Here is a 23,869-nt window from a genome sequence, read left to right on the forward strand (position 1 = left end):
GAAGTCACAGTTAAATATCAAAACCTAATTTCACTGCAGAAAATGAAGTCCTCAGTTCATCTAAGTCCCCCCGGATGTGTTAGTGAACTGTTGAAGCAGGCTTGGTCGTACCTTGGCCTCCCACTCCATTCCTGCCACCGAGATTCCCAGCAGCAGTATGACCGTGATGGTGCCGATGATTCTGATGTCGTTCTCCGGGCTCGTCATGATGGCGTCCACGCCCTAGGAGCAGGAAACATCACAGGGGGATTGCAACGCTACTGGTGATCACGCAAAAACAAGTTTTGGGCATATAAGCATTAGGACCAGCGCTACTAAGGTGTTCATTAAACACAAAACGGTTTCATGTTGCTTACAGCTGTGGCCAATGACAGCTGTACCAGCAGAGCCCAGAGCAACGGGAGAAATGGTAAATGGACTGCACTTATATAGCGCTTTTATCAAAATCGCTTTACAATGGCCTCTCATTCACCCATTCACACACACATTCACACACACATTCACACCCCAATGGCAGCAGCTGCCATGCAAGGCGCTAACCTGCTCATTGGGAGCAATTTGGGGTTCAGCGTTTTGTCCAAGGACACTTCGACATGTGTACAGGAGGAGGCGGGATTCGAACCGCTAACCCTACGGTCATTGGACGAGAGGGACTTACCCCCAGTGTGGGTGAGAGGGACTTACCCCCAGCGCGGGTGAGAGGGACTTACCCCCAGCGCGGGTGAGAGGGACTTACCCCCAGCGCGGGTGAGAGGGACTTACCCCCAGAGAGGGTGAGAGGGACTTACCCCCAGCGTGGGTGAGAGGGACTTACCCCCAGCGTGGGTGAGAGGGACTTACCCCCAGCGTGGGTGAGAGGGACTTACCCCCAGCGTGGGTGAGAGGGACTTACCCCCAGCGCGGGTGAGAGGGACTTACCCCCAGCGCAGGTGAGAGGGACTTACCCCCAGCGCGGGTACGAGGGACTTACCCCCAGCGTGGGTGAGAGGGACTTACCCCCAGGAGCTCCACCACGGTCTCAGCGAAGCCCACCACGTACATGGCCACAGCCACGGCGTTGGCGAAGGCGAAGATCAGCCCGATGGAGCCGCCGAACTCTGGGCCCAAACTACGCGAGATCAAATAATACGCCCCTCCTGGAAACAGAACACACACACACACACACACACCAGCACAACAACAGTTGAGTGGACGTAAAAAATATACTTGGCCGGCGTGATATGGGCCTTATATATCGGCCATCGGCCACCCTGCTTGCTCTCAAAATCGTCATCGGCATGTAGGCCTAAAACCCATAATCGTTCGTCCTATATTAGCGGGGGTTTTAATAATGAATGTTACAGCAGTAGAGAGAGTTATGAACGGTTTTATTCAGTTATATTAAAGAGCTCTACAGATGATGTCACTTACTAATAAATAAACTAATTCAGTAAGAGGCAATAATGTTTTAAGAAGACAGCGAGGGAAGCTTTGCTTCATGTGCTGCTCGAGACAAAACAACCGTGTGTAGAAGGCCCAGCCTCGCGGCCTGCACCTGAAAACAACCCGGCAGGTTATAGACATGAAATTCTGAGAAGAAGACCAAGTATGTGTTCTCTGTGAGGAGCGTTCGGTTGAAAACACAAATATCCCTTACTACGGATCGGTTTCATCTTTTCCTCACCAGGAAATTTTCAACAGAATGGAAGTCTTTGTTTTCCCTCGCCCTCGCCCCTGTCTGAGGGGGAGCGTCCCGGTGTCGGGTTCACACCTCCCTGCCAGGGCAGGCGGCCCCACGCCACCGGAGTCACGACCTCCCATCTACACACACATGCTTGAATTTCCCCTCACGCTGCGACAACTAGAGACCGTGTGGCCGACGCTTCCCCTCCTCCCGCTGGAGGCCGGGAGGAATTTCAACAAGGCCTCTACAGAAAATACGTCTTCAGGTCAGAGGATAGGAGAGAGAGACGTGATTGGCTAGGTCCAGCAGGTCAGATCACACCTGTTGAGGACACCTGATGCTGTGTGAAAACTGGACAGGCGTCTTGAGTGGACGTCATGTGAGGCGTCCCCCTATCGTCCCCCTACTCAGCTGGGTTCACGGGAGAGTGGTAAAGTCTAGGGCTGGGTATCGATTCGAATTTCAAGAATCGATTCGATTCCGATTCACAAGGTTTGGAATCGATTATCACGATTCAATTCGATTCGATTCAATATCGATTCGGTTAGTGTTACTAAAACCTGTTTTTTTTTAGCTGTAACCTTAATTACATGACTGACAAGTTATGCAACACATCAATACTAAGGCTGGGTATCGATACTGATTTCCAAAAATGAATGAATGAATGAATCATTGAATTAATTTATTCATTCATTCATTAAATAAAAGATCCGATTTTGGGATTCATGAATCGATTCTGAATCATTTGATTCAGAATCGATTTATCAATTTCTTAAACCCAGCCCTAGTAAAGCCCAACTCAAACATGCATGAAAAGCTGAGCGAGTGCCGCGTTACAACGCTGCCGTGACTCAACAGTGAGGCTTTCAGAGATTTAAGAGGGCAGGATTGTGGATGTAAACGCAGAAAAAAAGATTGAAGAGCCATCTCTTGAACTAATATGAATCGAGTTAGACCGACAGTATTCATTCCAGTGCACCGTTGCACACGTGTCAAGGTCATCTGAAGCGGGAGTGAGGTCACGAGGCTGGCTGGCCTCTAATCGCAGCCCCAGAGGAGAGGGCGCTGCTGGCACGCCTCGTTTTTATCAACAACACGGCCTTGACCTTCAGATGCTTCCCCTTTGCTTTTGTTGTGGAAGCGCGTCTCAGAGCCAAGCGTCCGCAACGGATCAACACTCGCTGTGAGCATCAAACCAGATACACGCCGGTGGAGCTGTGTCGTCTGGAAGACTGTCCGAAGAGCGCTGTGTTTGGGCTCGTGAGGCTAGGCTAGCGCGTGATGAGAGCTCAGGCCGACGGTCGGTGGGAGTCGAGGTGTATGAGGTGTATGGGGGGGGGGGGGGGGGGGGTTGGGGGGGGTTGGGGGGAGAGGGGGGGGGGCGGGTTGTTGATGTACAGAGGCCGCGGGGGAGGAATAACATTGCGGTGCCCTTCCCATGACCTCCTCATCAGCGGGCCGATGAGAGCTTGGCGATCTGACCTGATAGGTCTATCAGATTACACCCGCACCGCCGGGGCACGATGTTCCCGTCCTCCCAGGGAAAGCCTTGTGAGGGCCTTCCCATTAAAGTGGAGAGAGAGATTATCTTGGGGCAGTCTTGCACAGGCAAAACTATTTCTTTGTAAATCTGATACTCTATAATATGACTGCTGATTCGCTAGCGTTGCGATTCAGTCTTAACCGGCTACTGGATGAGGTGTCTGCATATAAATGCCAAAGACCAGGATGACAGAGTGATCGGGCGTCTAGTTCTTAATCTGGCCAGGGCCCAGTCTGTAGTTCTTAATCTGGCCAGGGCCCAGTCTGTAGTTCTTAATCTGGCCAGGGCCCAGTCTGTAGTTCTTAATCTGGCCAGGGCCCAGTCTGTAGTTCTTAATCTGGCCAGGGCCCAGTCTGTAGTTCTTAATCTGGCCAGGGCCCAGTCTGTAGTTCATAATCTGGTCAGGGCCCAGTCTGTAGTTCTTAATCTGGCCAGGGCCCAGTCTGTAGTTCTTAATCCAGCCAGGTCTGTGATTGGAAGATCTCCTTTTGGGAGGAGTCCAGATAGGAGCTGTTTATTCCTAACTCTAGCTCCTGGTACGAAAGTGTCGGTTAGGGTTGGGATTTACCTCCTCGTACAAAACCGTTGGTTGCGATGGCCGAGGTGGAGAGGCCGGTGATGGTCGTCACAACGGTTGCCATGAGGACGATGACACAGGCGAGAACTGGGAGAGAGAAGGGAGAGAGGAGGATTAACCGAGGACACGTTCCGCCCAGCCAATCCCGGGGGAGGAAGAATAAACACCTGTGTGGCAAACGAACACACATTTGCGGCCGATCAACTGCTTGTTAACATTCTGCTGTAACCCGTTTAGCGCCTCCCTCCCTCCCTCCCTCCCCCCCTCCCCCCCTCCCACATTCGGAGAGAGCCTGTGAAGAGTAGCGGCAGAGAGAGAAAAGCAAGCTGCTCCTGACAGCCGACCCGGTGTGTCGTTGTGTGGCAACATTTCACATCTGACTGGCAAGTGGTGCAGTGGTGGAGGAGGAGGAGGAGGTGGGGGGGGGTTGGAGGTGGGGGGGGGGGGGGGGGGTTTGGAGGGGAGTCTAGTGGGTTGGAGGAGGAGGTGGGGGGGTTTGGAGGGGAGTCTGGAGGAGGGGAGGAGGAGGTTGGAGGGGAGTCTGGTGGAGGAGGAGGAGGTGGGGGGGTTTGGAGGAGAGTCTGGTGGAGGGGAGGAGGAGGTGGGGGTGGTTTGGAGGAGAGTCTGGTGGAGGGGAGGAGGAGGTGGGGGGGGTTTGCAGGGGAGTCTGGTGGAGGAGAAGGAGGAGGAGGAGGTTGGAGGGGAGTCTGGTGGAGGAGGAGGAGGTGGGGGGGGGGTTTGGAGGGGGGTCTGGAGGAGGAGGAGGAGGTGGGGGGGTTTGGAGGGGAGTCTAGTGGGTTGGAGGAGGAGGTGGGGGGGTTTGGAGGGGAGTCTGGAGGAGGAGGAGGAGGTGGGGGGGTTTGGAGGGGAGTCTAGTGGGTTGGAGGAGGAGGTGGGGGGGTTTGGAGGGGAGTCTGGAGGAGGAGGAGGAGGTGGGGGGGTTTGGAGGGGAGTCTAGTGGGTTGGAGGAGGAGGTGGGGGGGTTTGGAGGGGAGTCTGGTGGAGGAGGAGGAGGAGGAGGAGGTGGGAGGGGAGTCTGGTGGTTGTTATTTAATTAAAGCTCATTCCCACGGACCCCCAAGGGAGGACCACTCAGCGGTGTCCTTACCGATGCCCGCCTGGCCCACGATCCAGGACATGCGGATGAAGAGCATCACGCCCCAGATGTTCAGCATGCAGCGCACCTGCACAGAGGAAGATGTTAGGTAGGGTAGCAGAACACTTAACACTCTACAAAGAGGTCATCATCGCCTGTCTGAAATAAGACAAACTCTTGAATAACATTGATCTTGATTTTGTTTAAAACATAGTTTAAGACATGGACTTTCATAGGGATGTTACTAGGATAAGATGACTATAATCCAACACTAGAACCACTTCCATTCCTCTTCCATTTCTCAAGAGATGAAACAGATGTGATGTGACTGTGTGTGAAATGAGCAGCAGGTCTGCACAGGAAGGAAGGAAGGAAGGTCTTTACATGTCAAAGACAGGAGGACAGACGGACACATCTGGGACAGACGGACACATCTGGGACTTCACCAGGACAGGAAGGAAGGAAGGTCTTTACATGTCAAAGACAGGAGGACAAAGGGACACATCTGGGACTTCACCAGCACGTTCAGACCATGCTGCACATCATCCTCTAAACATACACACACACACACACACAGAGACACACACACACACACACACACCCCAGGGTCTGAACCCAGCCTTGTTATTGGTTGTCCTGCATGTACGGTGGAGGTGAAGCTGCCATTCTCACACCAGAGCTGGAAACATCTCTGGTCTGAGCTGAGCTGGGAGGATTAATCAGCAGAGCAATTCACACTCACAACCCAAAATCCTGAGCAGGGTGTGATCACACACACACACACACTCCTCTCGGTTGTTTGGTGACACACTTATGTAGTCCACCTCTCCCTGAGTGTTATGCAACTGAACGAAAGGGGCTTGGTTTATTAGAACAGGTTCATCTGCTGATAAAGAGCTTCAGTTGGTCTTTTCTTATAGTGTATTAATACCAAAGATGTGTGCTCAGAGAATACAGGTTATACGTAAAATCCTCAATTCACCATCGTGGAAACTAGGAGAATACCAGGATTACTTTGACTTAACGGGGGTGTGAATGAAATAATGTTCTGCTCTCAAAATGACCAGTACAGTATTACTACCCATGTCTTTATTACATTAGTATTACATTAGTATTACTACCCATGTGTTTATTACATTAGTATTACTACCCATGTCTTTATTACATTAGTATTACTACCCATGTCTTTATTACAGTAGTATTACTACCCATGTCTTTATTATATTAGTATTACTACCCATGTCTTTATTACATTAGTATTACTACCCATGTGTTTATTATATTAGTATTACACTAGTATTACTACCCATGTCTTTATTATTACATTAGTATTACATTAGTATTACTACCCATGTCTTTATTATTACATTAGTATTACATTAGTATTACTACCCATGTCTTTATTACATTAGTATTAGATTAGTACTACCCATGTCATTGAACTGTGTTGAAGAACAACTCTTCAGGATAAAGCATTTGAGACTGTGTCCGGACTAGAGAGAGAGAGAGGAAGAGAGACCAGGCAGAGATGGACAGAATATAGAAGGAAGGAGAGAAATGAGTCTGTCCCAGTGCAGATGGACGGTGGCAGCTTCAGGACATCACAACAGAGTGACCGGAGGGTCCAGGATGTCCAGGAAGCGCGTGCTGATTGGCTACTCACCAGCACCCCTTTGATCCAGCCGAACTTGACCACGCCCTTGGACTCGGCCGCCTCTTTGCTCGCCGCCTCTTCGGCGGGCGTCAGCTCGTCCCCGTTGGCGAAGCCGTCTTCAAACGGCTCCTTGAACACACACACACACACACAAGACCAAGAGAGCCAGGGTCAGCAAATGAAAAAGATTATTGGAACAATGTACAGTTAAGTTAATGTAATGGAAAAAGTATCTCTCTTAAAGTCTCTTAAAGAGAAACTCCTACACACATGGCCACACACACACACACACACACACACACACACACACACACACACACACACACACACACACACACAAAAGGATTTATCTGCCCTGGTATATCAGTGGTGAAGGTCAAACACAGGAAGCCTCTCTCTCTGTGCAGGGACAATGCTCTGACGTGGACAGTAGCTGCCCCAGTCCTGCCTGGACACACACACACACACACACACACACACACACAGACACACACACACACACACACACACACCAGCAGCCCCTGCATGTGTGGCCCTGGACACCACCAACCCCCCCCCCCCCCCCTCCTCTCGGTCAAAGCCAGTGAGGAGGAAGTCCCATCCCCAGCGACCATTCATCAGACTTTACAACATCCCGTCACTCGAACCCCATCAAGGCTGCGCATAAAGAAGCAGCTGGAAATAACGGCCCTCGCCCCGACCGCCACATCCTGCGTTACAGCCACTTAACAAAAGACCACCACGTTTACACGCTTCCCTGTTAGCCTCGCTCACCGGCGGCGTGGAAAAACCCGAGCGCCCACTCGATGCGAGCGTCTGCCTGCGCCAGCCGGGTATCGACATCCTGCCGCGTTCGACCCAGAGCGTCCGGCTCCGGGCGGAGAGACAGACCGGCCGCTGCCATGGGCCGACACCGGCTCCGGTCCAGAGGACTTGAGATAGAGACCTGAGCGCCGATAGCAGGGCTCCGTCGGACAGAGCAGGGCTTGTTCCTGCTGCGCGGGTCATTTACCCAGAGGCCCCGGCGTCTCTGAAGAGTAGTTTATTAGAGTCTATTAGCGAGTGATGACATGTGGCGTGTTTATTGAATGTATGTAACGACCTTGGGCCTCATTGATTGGCCTGGCCCGCTCTGGGGGAGGGGTCTGGGGGAGGGGTCTGGGGGGGGGGGGACTCTGGGGGGGGGGGGGGGACTCTGGGGGGGGGGGCTCTGGGGTGGGGGGACTCTGGGACGGCTGCTGGATCGGCCCTCCATGCTCAATGAGGAGGACGTTGATGGCGTCCAGGGGACGGACTGGACTCATCGCGCCATCAGAGCGCTTTATCCACTTACTGAACGCTGTCCCTCTTCCCTCAACTTCCTGAACACTGTCCCTCTTCCCTCAACTTACTGAACACTGTCCCAGTTCCCAACTTACTGAACACGTCCCTCAACTTACTAATTTCCGCAACGTTAGTGTTCGTCGATAAACAGACTAGTCGCTACACAGACAGTTCGACCAAAGCAGTGACTTCGCACATTTTTGCCCGTATGATCGATAGACTGACAAAGCAATGGATCATGTATTAGCTAGCGGGCGAGGCGGGAGAGTATGGAAGAGTCTGGCGTATCACTAGTACTTGGTCTGGGAGAGAAGGTGAGGGACTTCACACATCTCCACACCTCCGCTGCTCTTTGAGGAGCTCAACACGGAGCAGCTGGTCACAGCTAAAAAGAGCATCCATGGTTCATCACTTAGAGTAGCATCATGGCACAAACAATGGATGAGCTCCATGGATGAAGTGGTGCCCAAGGCCTCAGGATATGAGTCATGCATCGTTCTGGATCTCCGCTCCCTTTGCCTTTGTTAGTCAGCGGCCCGGGGAGTCTGGGCTGACTCATCCTCTGCCAGGCAATCGCTGATGTCATCAGATAGTCTTGATGATGATGATGATGAAGATATGGCTGTCATAAAGACATGTTGAGACGAGACATGCCAGGCTTATATCAGAAACCACCTGTTCATAAGATGGGCGTCTCGGCTTCATTGAGTTCTGGACTGTTTTTGACTGAAATAATTGAACTTTGTCTTCAAAGAGTCTTAAAGTCGCACTGAAACGGACGTTTGAGATCATCTAACTTCCGTAGTTTGACGTATTTCCGACGCAAACAAGCTATGAGGGTGGGACATTATGTTTAGAGGAATTTGATTGGAACATTGACAAGTGGACGGGTTTTAAGAACTTTAGAGAGATTCGATAGAAGGATAGCGTTGATTGACGGGTGGATGTCGTGAGATCGGACTAAAATCTAAGGTACCTGTTGTTGTCACTGCACGTGACCTACCGTTTTCCAGGAAGTAAGAAATTATATACTTTGATATAAGAATACAACAAAAGTAGAATTTTGTAAATTTTTTGGCATACATCGTTGAATAGGTGAACATTATGACCAATTATGTGAACCAAAATGGGACAGAATGCTTTTTTCATTTCAGTGCGACTTTAAAGCTAACAGGGCTGTATTCTAGCTGTGGTTCTAGCAGGGAGGAATGTCAGTTCACATCAAGGACCCCTTTCCTTCTCTAATCCCGTTTGGCATTTTCACATCTAGAGGCTTAGGTTTATTTCACCATTTCAACCGGGAACAAGGTCTCCATTTGTGGCCAACAAGGTTCCTTCAACAAGGTTCCTTCAACATCCAAGTGTACTCGATGCCATAAATTATTTCGATGGGACATGAGCTGGGATTGTCGATTACATTAAAAATGGTGGCTAACTGTGTCGTTATTAAGCACTGCATACCTAATGATACTTATCACCCTTGCGAGTTGATGCAGCACATGAAGAGGTTTTTAGTTTTGGTTTCGTCAGATCCCTGATCACTGATAGGTCGATAGCACAGGAAGCTGTCAGAGGTCGTGGCTTTCCTGTCGAGACAACACTGGGTCAATCATAGGTCATCAGATAGGGGCAACATACTGCAAGGTATACCTAGGCTACTCACTGATCCACCTGCTCTCTTACTGTGGACCTAAAGTAAGAACAACTGAATACTGAAGGATAAATCTTTGCCTAGAGACGATCACTAGGAACAGATGGGTAGTGGTTGGTGCTGCTGGGATGGTTCAGTCTGTGAGGATCTATTTATAGAATCTGTGACGGTGCAATTTGACTGAATTAATCCGTGTTTATGTGGTTAGGCGTCTTGCTCAAGGACACTTCGACATGTGGACAGTCGGAGCTGGGACTCGAACCGCTGACCCTTCGATCATTGAACGACCAGCTCTACCAGCTGAGCTACAGCCGCCCCATGTGCATGTGTGTGTATTTAAAGGTGTCTGCTAAATGACTAATGTTATGTAATGGTTGCCTGAAAGTGTGTTTGGGGCATTAGGGTAGACCAGAGAGAGAGCACTATAACACAGTTCACAGGAAAGTGTCGGGACTGTTTTCAACACTGTGCTGTTGGCTCAGCTGTGGTATTTGGTCTATCGTGATTGGCTAACATCGACTAGAACATCACTAGTAGGGCTGTGCAATAAAATCCATACAGAAATACAGCACAATATTTTCTCTGTGATAGTGTATTGATTTTCCTCAGTACAGGATCGATACAGTAAAAAAAGTCAGATAATCAAGATTGTTAGTAATTTACACAAGTTTCGACCTACCAGTCCTTAATCATGCTTAGAGGGCCTGGTTCTGGTTCCATTACCAGAAATCAGAGAATAAAACAGGACAGATCATATATGGTAAAAGAGAATAGAAAGTTAAAGACAGTTGAGAGAAATTATGATAGAATTTTTAGAAATGGAATCACCTGTTCAAAAGCCTAATAACTTCACATTGATTGGGATGTTTTGAGCCATCTGAGATACAAAAATGACAAAAACAGACAATGCTTGACTAATGCCAACTCTGTGAGTAACTAAGACACCTCCATTAACTTCACAAACCCAAAGAGCGTTCCAAACGACCTGCGTACGAACGCAATACAATGACAAGCAGCAATAAGGCTTCTGAAATAGCTTCACATCTCTAATGGAAACACATATTTACACTGCAGCAAGGCCTAATCTCACTATTCCTGGACCTGCAATTTACAGACGACATCACGGAATAAACGATCTCATCGGGCCTCCCCAGCCTCTCTGAACAGGCCTCTGTTTTCTGGTTTATATGTGAGCACTTGTTGAAGGAGTGAGCCAACCCTTTCAGGAAATGAGCCCTTTTGCCTCAGTCCTCTCCAACCCTGCACAGAGACGTCCAGTCCTCTGGAACTGGCCCGCTCGTTAATGTTTCACCTTGGCGAGGGGTGAAGGCGGCCATCTTGCCTTTACGTTCATAATGAGTCCTTTGTTTACAGAGAGCAATTAGCAGTCTGCATACCACAAGTCCATCTTGTTGACAAGCTCTAGATGGAACCTGATATAAAGATGCCCAGAGGTCAGCTAATGCACTGCTGACCTCTGAAGCCACTCAGGTCCGCTCAGACGTTAGCCAGGTATGAGGGCCCCACAGATGTTAGCCAGGTGAGGGCCTCACAGATGTTAGCCAGGTATGAGGCCCCCCCAGACGTTAGCCAGGTGAGGGCTCCCCAGATGTTAGCCAGGTATGAGGGCCCCACAGACGTTAGCCAGGTGAGGGCCCCACAGACGTTAGCCAGGTGAGGGCCCCACAGATGTTAGCCAGGTGAGGGCCACCCAGACGTTAGCCAGGTGAGGGCCCCACAGATGTTAGCCAGGTGAGGGCCCCACAGATGTTAGCCAGGTGAGGGCCCCACAGATGTTAGTCAGGTGAGGCCCCCCCAGACGTTAGCCAGGTATGAGGGCTCCCCAGACGTTAGCCAGGTATGAGGGCCCCCCAGATGTTAGCCAGATGAGGGCCACACAGACGTTAGCCAGGTATGAGGGCCCCACAGATGTTAGCCAGGTGAGGGCCCCACAGATGTTAGTCAGGTGAGGCCCCCCCAGACGTTAGCCAGGTATGAGGGCTCCCCAGACGTTAGCCAGGTATGAGGGCTCCCCAGACGTTAGCCAGGTATGAGGGGCCCCCCAGACGTTAGCCAGGTATGAGGGCTCCCCAGACGTTAGCCAGGTATGAGGGCCCCCCAGATGTTAGTCAGATATGAGGGCTCCCCAGACGTTAGCCAGATGAGGGCCCCACAGACGTTAGCCATGTATGAGGGGCCCCCAGAAGTTAGCCAGGTATGAGGCCCCCCAGACGTTAGCCAGGTATGAGGGCCCCCCAGACATTAGCCAGGTATGAGGCCCCCCAGACATTAGCCAGGTATGAGGGCCCCCCAGACGTTAGCCAGGTATGAGGGCCCCCCAGACATGGTGTCCAGTATCTTCTCTCCCATGTTGAGAAGCAGCAACAGACAATGTTGGAAATGGGTAGACTTCCGGTTTATGTTTATTCACAACCACCCACATGTACAACACACCACACACACACACACACACCACATACACACATACACACACAGCCACACACACACACACAGGGGGCAACAAGTCCATGTGTGTGGTTGGGTTCCAGCTTATTTGTGTCAAATTGTAGCGTCAAGACACAACTAGGCGAACCATATATGGTCACACACATATTAAAACCAAATGCATCCCAGCTGCTCAGCTCAAACACAGGCCTGATGATCTCGTCAGCGGAGACCCCTGGACCAGCGTAGCAGAGCGCGGACGGAGTGAGACCTCCAGACCAGGCAGGAAGCCATCAGACCCCGTTTACAATCTCACAGCCTTCTTTTATGAGCTGGAGCCCTCGAAGAGAATAAGGTCACAGCTTCTTCCCAGATAGTGAAACCACTCAGCCCATTCAATGAAACCATTCAGCTCCATTCAATGAAACCATTCAGCCCGTTTAGTGAAACCACTCAGTGACACTCAGAAGATCCATGCTGCTAGACGACTCCATCGATCAAAGATGGCTGACCGGAGAAGCTGGCCACAGCGGTTAACCAGAACCACTCAGCCAGGGGAGAACGGGCCGCTCGTAATGACAAGGAGAGCAGGAGACCGAACCCTCAACACGCCGAACGCCAGCGCTCTGTCATGGAAGTGACCGCCTTCACAAAACAACACATGTATACAGACGTTCGTCACAAACACCCACACGGACTGACCACACACACCAAGCTGCCGCTGGCGCGGTTCAGCAGCAGTCTATGGGAGAGAGTGTGTGTGTGTGTGTGTGTGTGTGTGTGTGTGTGTGTGAGTGTGTGTGTGTATCAGCCAACCTCACGTGGCGCTAGTATGAATACCTATGGTGGGCCGAGGGGAGGGGTGGGGTCACGCACGCACACACACACACACACACACACACGCACACAGACACACGCACACACACACACGCACACACACAGGCACACACACACACACACACACACGCACACACGCACACACACACACAGGGGTTCTAGTGAGTCTAACAGCTCAAAAGAAGGTGGCCCCTCACATGTGGCTTGCATTGGGGGCAGTCTGACCCTCCGACCGCCCATTTGAGGCCTCAGCAGGGCCTGGCTCGGCCGTGGAGCTCCGCTCCGGGGAGCAGGAACATGGAGGTGAATAATGACTTAGAGGGGGAGGTTTTTCCACAGGAGGGACTCTGGAGGCACTCAGGCTGACATCTGATCAGTCTCAAAGAGCCGGACCAGGGGGCTAAATAAAGGGGTCCTGAAAAGCCATTCCTGACTGCCTGCCTAGCGGAGGATGTCTGCCTGCGTCTTACCCCACTTCAAACAGAGAGTGAGTGAGTGGAGGTAAATGCACTTCCTGTCATGTGACTATGAGCTATGTCTGCTGTGTTCTAGTGCAGCAGCAGCCTTGCCACGGAGGACACAGCACAGCGAGGCGCGTCTCAAAGTCTCTCGCTTGTTTTCTTCTGAGAAGTCAGACAGGTGAATGAAAAGCTATCTGACGTAGCTAGCATCTGACGTAGCTAGCGTGTAACTACCCTGATACTGGGGGTAAAACCGACATGTTTATTTAACCACGCCTGCGTCAGAGTGACGGAGCTCGGTGAAGACCGGAGCCATCTGGGTCCTTCCCACATCTGACGAGACGGACGGTAAATAGTTATTTCTGACATCAGACTTACCATAACACTCAGATATGAGGATAAGAGAGAAGCCAAGCACACACACACACACACACACACACACACGTGCGCATGTACAAACACGCACACGCACACACACACACACACACAACCACTTACAAGTCCCTGCCAAATGGCTTGTGTGTACATTACACCAGCTGCAGGCCAACTGTCTGGCTCGGAGCCAAAAGGCCTCCTCCTTCACATTCTGCTTCTCCACACAGACCAGGCAAGGCTCAACACAAATCTGTTTGTGCTCTGATCAAAATGTGTACTCGGGGCCAATCAGCGTCCCATGAGCAGCTACTGGCCGCTATGGGCGTGGCTTAGCTATGGCCCTAGCCTATGATAGACAGATGGTTCATCCAATCACCTGCCAAGTTTTTTTTTTTGTTTGTTTGTTTTTTTAAAGCGCTTGCCCTTTTCCAAGTGTTTTCCAAGGACGATTTCCCACTGGTTCTGTGTAACGAACCATCTGGCAAATCTTTTTCTCTCCATCATAGTCCAACCCAGAAGCATAGGGCTTGCTTCATAGTCCAACCCAGAAGCATAGGGCTTGCTTCATAGCGCTCGCTTCATAGTCCAAACCAGAAGCAAAGAGCTGCTTCACTTCCTGTTTCTGTGTGCGCTCTCACGGCCAACTACGACAGAGTGGGAGGAGAGAGAGAGAGAGAGAGAGAGAGAGAGAGAGAGAAACGTAAACAAGCCCACGTGGAGCGGCCTGAGCCAGCTTCCCTCTTTAACACGGACGAATCAAGCTTTACTTCCTGTCCTGTTTACCTTCTAAACAAGCAACGTTCAGCATGAATCCCTCATGAGTCACATGTCAATGGAGGAACCGACAGGGTGGTTTGAGAAGCTACAACATTCAATATCTCCATTAAAAGCCCTGAAAAAAACACACGCTTAAACCGGAGGAACCTGACTGTGAGCATAATGAACAAATATCAGAGGAATGCAGGCGAGCAGAAGCACAACAGTGTGGGTCAATGGGGCGCACTTCTAATATTTGGACATGGGTGCTGAATCCAAACGCAACATTGGACTTGTTATGGTTGAGGTCAAACCCTGTTTTATGCAGGGAGGGTGCACGCTACTACTAGTGCCTGTCTTATGAAGTTGAGCCAGAAACTGACTCACTCCACTAAGTATGGACTTAAAGCCCCACTATGTTGTAGATTTCATATTATAATATCAGTTTCAAAGTGGATCTATTGGTGTGCTGGATTATTATAGTGAGAACAGCAGCTCTTCCATTCCCTCAGAGGGGTCCGGCGGCCTGGATTTGCACTATGGAACTTATGACCGCGAGCCGCGGTTTTCTCTCGCATAAACGTTCTGCTTTATCTTTAGCTCTCCTCTTCGAATTTGCCGGCAGACACTGTTTTCCTCAGCTTGTCAGTTGTCATCAAATGCACGTGAGAGGTTTTAACAGGCGTCTCTCAGCGTTTTACGACAATGTTCCTGCGGTTGTAATGTCTCTAGTGGCCTTTAGGGGCCTCTAAAGTGCACAAAACTGGACCGCTACATAATGGGGCTTTAAAGAAGATGTCTGCAAAAAAAATGCTATGAAATAACAGCCATAAGCCATATAGGGTTCGTTGATCTGACTGGTTGAAGTTAGCATGTGATAGACGGTGACAGACAGATGGTTCATCCAATCGGCTGCCAAGTACTTTTGAAAGCGCCTGCCCTTTTCCAGATGGTTTCCAACAGAGCTTAACCAGATGCATGGTCAGGTTATGGGAGTACAGGAACTAGTGGCAAACAGCTACGGGCACAAAGAAGACATGCTATTACTGGGACAACAAAAAAGACATGTTATTACTGGGACAAAACACATTGAGTCCTTGTGGTTCTCAATTCATAGGAACAGAGTGAATAAAGCAGGTCCCCCTGAGCTCAGCCTGTGGTTACCCCCCCCCCCCCCCAGGGGACAGCCGCCAGCCCGCCTCTGTCACCATCCCCATGACAGACAGACCGCTGCGGTCGCCATTCTGTGGCCAGCGTGGACGCCATTCTGTGGCCAGCGTGGACGCCATTCTGTGGCCAGCGTGGACGATCAGCTGCTTCGCATAGAGTTCCGGCTGCGAGGCCAGGCTCAAGAGAGGACGGATACAAGGAACGCACTCAAACACTTTGTTCCAAAAGCTAAACCGTTACCAAAGGCAGGAGAGAGAGACGAGTCAACCTGCTAGTCTTGAGTAGTGAAGCGGTTTCATCTACAATAACAACAACATGGCAGCCTACTCTTGAAGCAAGTCATATACTTAAGATTTCCTGTGTGCAATCACTGTCACAGAAACATAACTTCTGTCTTAACTTCTGAGTGTGTGTGTGTGTGAGTGTGTGGAGAGATAATGCTGTAGAACCTCGAGCAGACTAGATGTTGACATGTTGGCTAGATGTTAGCTAATTTGCACGCCGCAAAACACAGTTGGGGCTGACGGGCCGAGCCCGAGCCGAGAGAGAGAGCAGTCTCACCAGAGATCAGCCCCCGCCTCCTCTGTCTGGCAGCGTGCACTCACAGGGACAGTTAGCCTGATTAGCGCTGCGCTAGCTAACCCTCACCCTCACCCTGAGGCCCAGTTAGCCTGATTAGCCCAGCGCTAGCTAACCCTAACCCTCACCCACTGGAGATGGCCTGTTTACGGCTCTGCGCCTTCCTGCTGTCTGGCCCCTGGGATTGGCATCGCCATGGAGACCAGGAGCTCGGAGCACCATGGAGACCGGGGCTTTTATGAAGCCTGGCCCAGCGTGCCTGCCGTCCGAACCCCCGGCCCCGCCCTCACCTGGCCAATCAAAACCACTGTTCTGTTTGCAAGTGTATCCAATAAAAGATGTCACCTGTCTCAATTTGACTCTTTTCTTTGCATGAGCAAAATACAGCCCCACAAAAGACCCCTTCCTGTTGACATTCTAATAGGGGCAAATTGACCTGGATTGATGGGGCACTTTCTCTGTGGACATCCATTCACATTCTAAACAGGTGACGCGCTGTTGTAGCATCCAAGAACATATTGTATCTATTACATATTATTGACAATGTAGCTACAGCCCATGAAAGCCTAGTGAGGAGTCACATGACATCTGTGGGGCCCCAACTTCCTCTTGGTGTCCATGGAGACACATTTCTGGGAGTGGTTTGCTTGGCTGAGCTAAGCTACAGAAAAACACAATGTATGTGTGTGTGTGTGTGGGGGGGGCGGGGGGGGGGGGGCACACAGGTCTCTCAACAATGTCCTATTAATAGGGACCCTCCCTAATGAGAGGCCCCCGTCTCCCTCCAGGGCCCGGGGGGGGGGGGGGGGGGCAGAGACTACAGACACAGATCATGGTTCATTCCATAACTCCAGCTAACAGCAAGATCATTGGTTGCAGGGGCCTGAACCAATAGGAAACTGCATTGCACATTCATTAGAATGTATAGGAACAAAAGCCCCACGCTGGCGTGCCGTGATTGGCTGTGATTGGCCGTGATGGCATGATGGAACGTAACTGGACATTCCTACGGTCAACATTCTTCTTAATTGATAGCAGAGGAGAGGTTGCAATCGCTGCCATACAGTAGACTACTTAATCAAATTTGGACATCGAATGACACACTCATAATATAATAGCCATTAATGTGTCTGGTAGGGCTGGGTTTAAAAAAATCGATTAATCGATTCTGAATCGATTCATGAATCCCAAAATCGATCTTTTATTTAATGAATGAATGAATAAATGAAGGTATGAATAGTTCATTAATTCATTCAATGATTCATTCATTCATTTTTGGAAATCAGTATCGATACCCAGCCCTAGTATTGATGTGTTGCATAACTTGGCTGTCATGTAATTAAGGTCATGTAATTACAGCAACAACAAAAAGTTTTAGTAACACTAACCGAATCGATATTGAATCGAATCGAATCGTGATAATCAATTCTGAACCTTGTGAATCGGAATCGATTCTTGAAATTGGACTCGATACCCAGCCCTAGTGTCTGGCTGCATTAGAAATCAGGCCTGCATGTGGAATATAAGCGCAGCAGCGTCTGGACCCTGTGCATCCCCTCCTCATCACCGCAGCCCAAACCAGGCGATGCAAGCGGGAAGTTGGGAGTTCTCTATGAAAGGCCTGCTAGGGCTCAACTGCCGTCCAACTGGGAGAATACATCAATATTTCAGCACAATCTGCTTCTGCTTGGCCGCCTGATGCTGAATAAATGTGCCCTGTCAGGGTTTCTCCCGTGGCTGGTCAACAGCACCGCCGCCCGGCGCTCCTGGAGCTGCTGAGGGGGTCAGGGGTCGTAGAGGGCAGGACGGTGCTCATCTCTACCGCCTGATGTCACTGCTGGGAACAAACATGGCGTCGTTACTGTGCTTTTTCTCTTTTCCTTCTCAACAGGGACTCGCCGGTCTACTGCCATCTGCTCACGTCACAGTCGGCTCCTGACGCTGGGGGGGCCAGGTAACCTTCCCCAGGCTGGGCAACGCTGCGGGGGCCAAACCTCCCCCAGGCTGGCCAACTCCCTCCCGCTCACATCTCAACCAGGGATAATTGGTTGACTCATTGATTGCTTTGTAAAAGGGCCACAGGCCAACGGCTAGAGTGCAACTTCCATTTCCAGTTTGATTGTGCGTTGCTACTCTGAACGTAATGAAGAAATCTATCCCAATGTTATATAGGCTAACGAAACGATGGTGGGAGATCACGACCTTCAAGCAATGAAAAAGCAACTGAATTTGAAAGCCAAAATGAATGAATCTTGAATCTTGAGCACATGACTCAATGAAAGCCCCCAGTAGCAGGGAGTCCCTGTAGGTCTAAGCGTCGGCCATGTTTTGACATTTCACTTTTCTGCTTGCAATGTCCAGAAACCACTCGCCTTGGGCTCAGGGCCTCTGGGCCCAAAATATACTTATATCTGTAGCCAAAGCAAACGTGGTGCATCACAACAAAGTTCACTAGTGTCGGGTTACGACAGCTGCCGGCATCCATGCCGGTGTCCACGCGCCAGGCCAGAAATGGCACAGATTCGGGACACAAATTGTGACCAAGCGCAGCAGTTTGCTGACTAAGGCCCTCAGCAAAACACAAGTTCAAACATCCGCATGTTTTCATCCGCCCAGACCCACCCTTTACAGCATTCTGTGTTTTGAATTGAGTTAGTGATAGGCTGGAGCCTAGCTTCCACTAATCTAATTCATACCAGACGGGGGCTACAGGCATGTTTTTGTACAGGCCTCTGCCTGGACAACTAGCCCCGTATGTCTATAGAAGAGGATTTCTGCAATATCCCCCAGCAGATGGCTGTATCATATGATATGATGAGGCAGAGGCCCAAACACAAATCGAACAGAATAGTAGCTGTAAACGGAGCAGGGCGGTGAAATTACAATAAGAAACTGAAGCTGGGGGTTGTAGTACATTTCCACTACACTACAATATAAGAACACAAGACACATACAGCGGCATAGACTTGACACTGAGCATGTTACCAGAGTTCACCATGCTACATATACTGGTCCACGTGTCCTCCATCCCAGGAAGGTATATGGACACCGTCTCAACAGTTTAAAATGGAGACAATGGATACAACCACTTAGCCTAAAGACTGAACACTGCATAACTCAGTGTGTGTAAAGAGCACAACAGTTAGGAGACATGAGGCCTCACTAGGAGACAAGAGGCCTCACTAGGAGACACGAGCCCTCACTAGGAGACACGAGGCCTCACTAGGAGACACGAGGCCTCACTAGGAGACATGAGGCCTCACTAGGAGACACGAGCCCTCACTAGGAGACATGAGCCCTCACTAGGAGACATGAGCCCTCACTAGGAGACATGAGGCCTCACTAGGAGACATGAGGCCTCACTAGGAGACATGAGCCCTCACTAGGAGACATGAGGCCTCACTAGGAGACATGAGGCCTCACTAGGAGACATGAGGCCTCACTAGGAGACATGAGGCCTCACTAGGAGACATGAGGCCTCACTAGGAGACATGAGGCCTCACTAGGAGACATGAGGCCTCACTAGGAGACATGAGGCCTCACTAGGAGACATGAGGCTTCACTAGGAGACATGAGGCTTCACTAGGAGACATGAGGCTTCACTAGGAGACATGAGGCCTCACTAGGAGACATGAGGCCTCACTAGGAGACACGAGGCTTCACTAGGAGACACGAGGCCTCACTAGGAGACACGAGGCTTCACTAGGAGACATGAGGCCTCACTAGGAGACATGAGGCCTCACTAGGAGACATGAGGCCTCACTAGGAGACATGAGGCCTCACTAGGAGACAGTGTGTCAACTTGAGATAGAAGCTTCTGCAAAGAAGGACCCATGTAGGTTATCTGGGTGTGGGGAAGAGAAGAGCGATGACCGAGTGTCCTTGGATGTTGGGATCCTTATCACTGTGTCTCCCAGACCCGTCCAGGAATGTCAACATGGTACGTGACTTCCAGATGATGTCTGTCATCTTCCAAGAACATTAGCAGGTACTGGTCACATGTGGTGCCAGTGTCATAGGAACCCGTCCTAAACCAAGAAGTAGCCATCTCTTGTCTCAACAGCATCACCAGCCCTCTAGCAAATGGACACAGTAAATCTACTATACAGCTAATGCCATTATACCATGATCTAAACAGCTGAGCGACAGCACATGATGAGAAATGTCATGGAAGCTGTTCACTATTACTTTGGGAGGGGGGGTACCCACACCAACTCAATGGCTGTCGGTGTGGCAACATTATGCTAGGGATGTCTAAAGTGCACACAATTGGTTTGATGTGTTTAATAAAAAAACAGGTTAAGCCTAAAGAGATTACCAAAGCCGGAGAACATAATATAGGCCTACAGCTAATGACTAACGTTTAACCACTACATCGACAGTTTGTCAACAGTATTTCCTACTTTGTGTCGAGAACTACGGTTTGTGTGAGAGCAACTTTCTTCTCAGCGCTGCGTAAAAATCAGATCTGCAAATCTCGCGTAACTATCCCGCTGGTTTGCTCTGGGCCAATTAAGCCCATCCATATGAGTTTTATATCGAAACACGGATCATCTCTTCTCTTCCGTTCGACACCGACACTAGGATGTAGCCTAACCCGGACAAGGTTGCTCCATAAGCAGCCTGGGCTCTTTCTCAAGCAAAGAAGGGGGAGAAGAATACACTTGACAATGTAGGAAAGGGATAAAAGGGCCATGTTAGAAAGCCATGCTAGTAGGAAAGGGATAAAAGGGCCATGTTAGAAAGACATGCAAGTAGGAAAGGGATAAAAGGGCCATGTTACAAAGCCATGCAAGTAGGAAAGGGATAAAAGGGCCATGTTACAAAGCCATGCAAGTAGGAAAGGGATAAAAGGGCCATGTTACAAAGCCATGCTAGTAGAAAGAGCCCCCAGCTAGCAGAATAAACCCCCAACTAGCAGAATAAACCCCCAACTAGCAGAATAAACCCCCAACTAGCAGAATAAACCCCCAGCTAGCAGAATAAACCCCCAACTAGCAGAATAAACCCCCAACTAGCAGAATAAACCCCCCAGCTAGCAGAATAAACCCCCAACTAGCAGAATAAACCCCCAGCTAGCAGAATAAACCCCCAACTAGCAGAATAAACCCCCAGATAGCAGAATAAACCCCCATCTAGCAGAATAAACCCCCAGATAGCAGAATAAACCCCCAACTAGCAGAATAAACCCCCAGCTAGCAGAATAAACCCCCCAGCTAGCAGAATAAACCCCCAACTAGCAGAATAAACCCCCAACTAGCAGAATAAACCCCCAACTAGCAGAATAAACCCCCAGATAGCAGAATAAACCCCCAACTAGCAGAATAAACCCCCAACTAGCAGAATAAACCCCCCAACTAGCAGAATAAACCCCCCAACTAGCAGAATAAACCCCCAACTAGCAGAATAAACCCCCAGCTAGCAGAATAAACCCCCAGCTAGCAGAATAAACCCCCAACTAGCAGAATAAACCCCCCAACTAGCAGAATAAACCCCCCAACTAGCAGAATAAACCCCCAACTAGCAGAATAAACCCCCAACTAGCACAATAAACCCCCAACTAGCAGAATAAACCCCCAGCTAGCAGAATAAACCCCCAACTAGCAGAATAAACCCCCAACTAGCAGAATAAACCCCCAGCTAGCAGAATAAACCCCCAGCTAGCAGAATAAACCCCCAACTAGCAGAATAAACCCCCAACTAGCAGAATAAACCCCCAGCTAGCAGAATAAACCCCCAACTAGCAGAATAAACCCCCAACTAGCAGAATAAACCCCCAACTAGCAGAATAAACCCCCCAACTAGCAGAATAAACCCCCAGCTAGCAGAATAAACCCCCAACTAGCAGAATAAACCCCCAACTAGCAGAATAAACCCCCAACTAGCAGAATAAACCCCCAACTAGCAGAATAAACCCCCAACTAGCAGAATAAACCCCCAACTAGCAGAATAAACCCCCAACTAGCAGAATAAACCCCCCAACTAGCAGAATGAGCCCCCAACTAGCAGAATAAATCCCCAGATAGCAGAATAAACCCCCAGCTAGCAGAATAAACCCCCAACTAGCAGAATAAACCCCCAACTAGCAGAATAAACCCCCAGCTAGCAGAATAAACCCCCAACTAGCAGAATAAACCCCCAACTAGCAGAATAAACCCCCAACTAGCAGAATAAACCCCCCAACTAGCAGAATAAACCCCCAGCTAGCAGAATAAACCCCCAACTAGCAGAATAAACCCCCAACTAGCAGAATAAACCCCCAGCTAGCAGAATAAACCCCCAACTAGCAGAATAAACCCCCAACTAGCAGAATAAACCCCCAACTAGCAGAATAAACCCCCAACTAGCAGAATAAACCCCCCAACTAGCAGAATAAACCCCCAGATAGCAGAATAAACCCCCAGATAGCAGAATAAACCCCCAACTAGCAGAATAAACCCCCAACTAGCAGAATAAACCCCCCAACTAGCAGAATAAACCCCCAGCTAGCAGAATAAACCCCCAGATAGCAGAATAAACCCCCAACTAGCAGAATAAACCCCCAACTAGCAGAATAAACCCCTCAACTAGCAGAATAAACCCCCAACTAGCAGAATAAACCCCCAACTAGCAGAATAAACCCCCAGCTATCAGAATAAACCCCCAACTAGCAGAATAAACCCCCAACTAGCAGAATAAACCCCCCCACCCGGTGCTGGAGGCTCCCCACGTTGCCCCCCATGTTACCCCACGTTGCCCCCCATGTTACCCCACGTTGCCCCCCATGTTACCCCACGTTGCCCCCCATCCCCTCCTCACCTTGTCCAGCTCATCGTGCAGTTCGGACAGGGTGGGCCTGATCAGCTTGTCCCCCAGCGGGGCCGCGGTCTGCCGGTAGAAGTCGATGTTCGGCACGGCGTCGATGGTATTATGGCCAAAAGTCCTCAGGTAATAGGTGTTGGTGTGGGTGTCGTAGTGGTAGTGATGCTGGCCTCCCGTGGAGGAATGGAGACTGCCCTCGCTCATCACCGTGTCCCCGTTCTGGAAGCCCTCAGCGGGCACCGGGTCCGGGGGGGTCCCCGCCGCACTGGGATCCGCGAAGTTCACCACCCGGAACCGGCCTTTCGCTTCCTCGCCGGTCGCTGGCTCCGAGGTTTTGTCGCCGGATGCGAGGGTGGACGCATCAGAGCTGAGGGGGGATTTGTCCTCGGAGCCGGTGGTGGCCCCGGCTGCTTCGGCCACGATGTCCACCTGGAAGCGGCTCTGGCTGGGCGTGGGACCGGTCAGGATCTGATCCGCGGTCAGACCTTCGCTTTCTGAGGCGACGGTCTCTCCCTGAGCGGGAGGCTCGGAGGATGGCTCCGACATGGTGGAGATAACCGGTGTTTTTTGTCACTGTTTTTGGGACGAGTTCTGGTCAAAAGTCGGCACAATTTGTGTGGAAGAAGTCAAGTTTGACCAGTAGTACCTGAGAGAAGTAGTCAGCTCTACCGGAGGAGCGTAACCACCGTGAGGTGATTCAATCTCAACGGCCGCTGGAATGTGCTTCCTACTCGCAAACGGCCAACCGTCGCTCTATCTCCCTCAGAAAGAGAGAAACCAGCAGACATGCGCTCTATCTCTCTCAGGAAGAGAGAAACCAGCAGACATGCGCTCTATCTCCCTCAGAAAGAGAGAAACCAGCAGACATGCGCTCTATCTCCCTCAGAAAGAGAGAAACCAGCAGACATGCGCTCTCTCTCCCTCAGAAAGAGAGAAAC

The 23,869-nt window shown here is 50.4% G+C and overlaps 1 protein-coding gene across 4 annotated transcripts in view; it reads right to left on the reverse strand.

The window, feature by feature from the left end:
* The window catches only part of slc12a2 (solute carrier family 12 member 2), a gene marked incomplete at both ends in the record, with an annotated part of 44,354 nt that extends 20,877 nt beyond the window's left edge, over positions 1 to 23,477 (reverse strand). For all 4 annotated transcript variants that reach the window (XM_084460045.1, XM_084460043.1, XM_084460044.1 and 1 more), the window contains 6 exons: positions 112 to 222; positions 997 to 1,136; positions 3,775 to 3,870; positions 4,892 to 4,967; positions 6,543 to 6,662; positions 22,929 to 23,477. In XM_084460045.1, the coding sequence (XP_084316171.1) occupies positions 112 to 222; positions 997 to 1,136; positions 3,775 to 3,870; positions 4,892 to 4,967; positions 6,543 to 6,662; positions 22,929 to 23,477 (1,092 nt within the window). The remainder of the gene's footprint in view (positions 1 to 111; positions 223 to 996; positions 1,137 to 3,774; positions 3,871 to 4,891; positions 4,968 to 6,542; positions 6,663 to 22,928) is intronic.
* Positions 23,478 to 23,869: the final 392 nt, after the last annotated feature.

The sequence above is a fragment of the Borostomias antarcticus genome (genome assembly GCF_949987555.1).
Source record: "Borostomias antarcticus genome assembly, chromosome: 30".
Lineage (NCBI taxonomy): Eukaryota > Metazoa > Chordata > Actinopteri > Stomiiformes > Stomiidae > Borostomias > Borostomias antarcticus.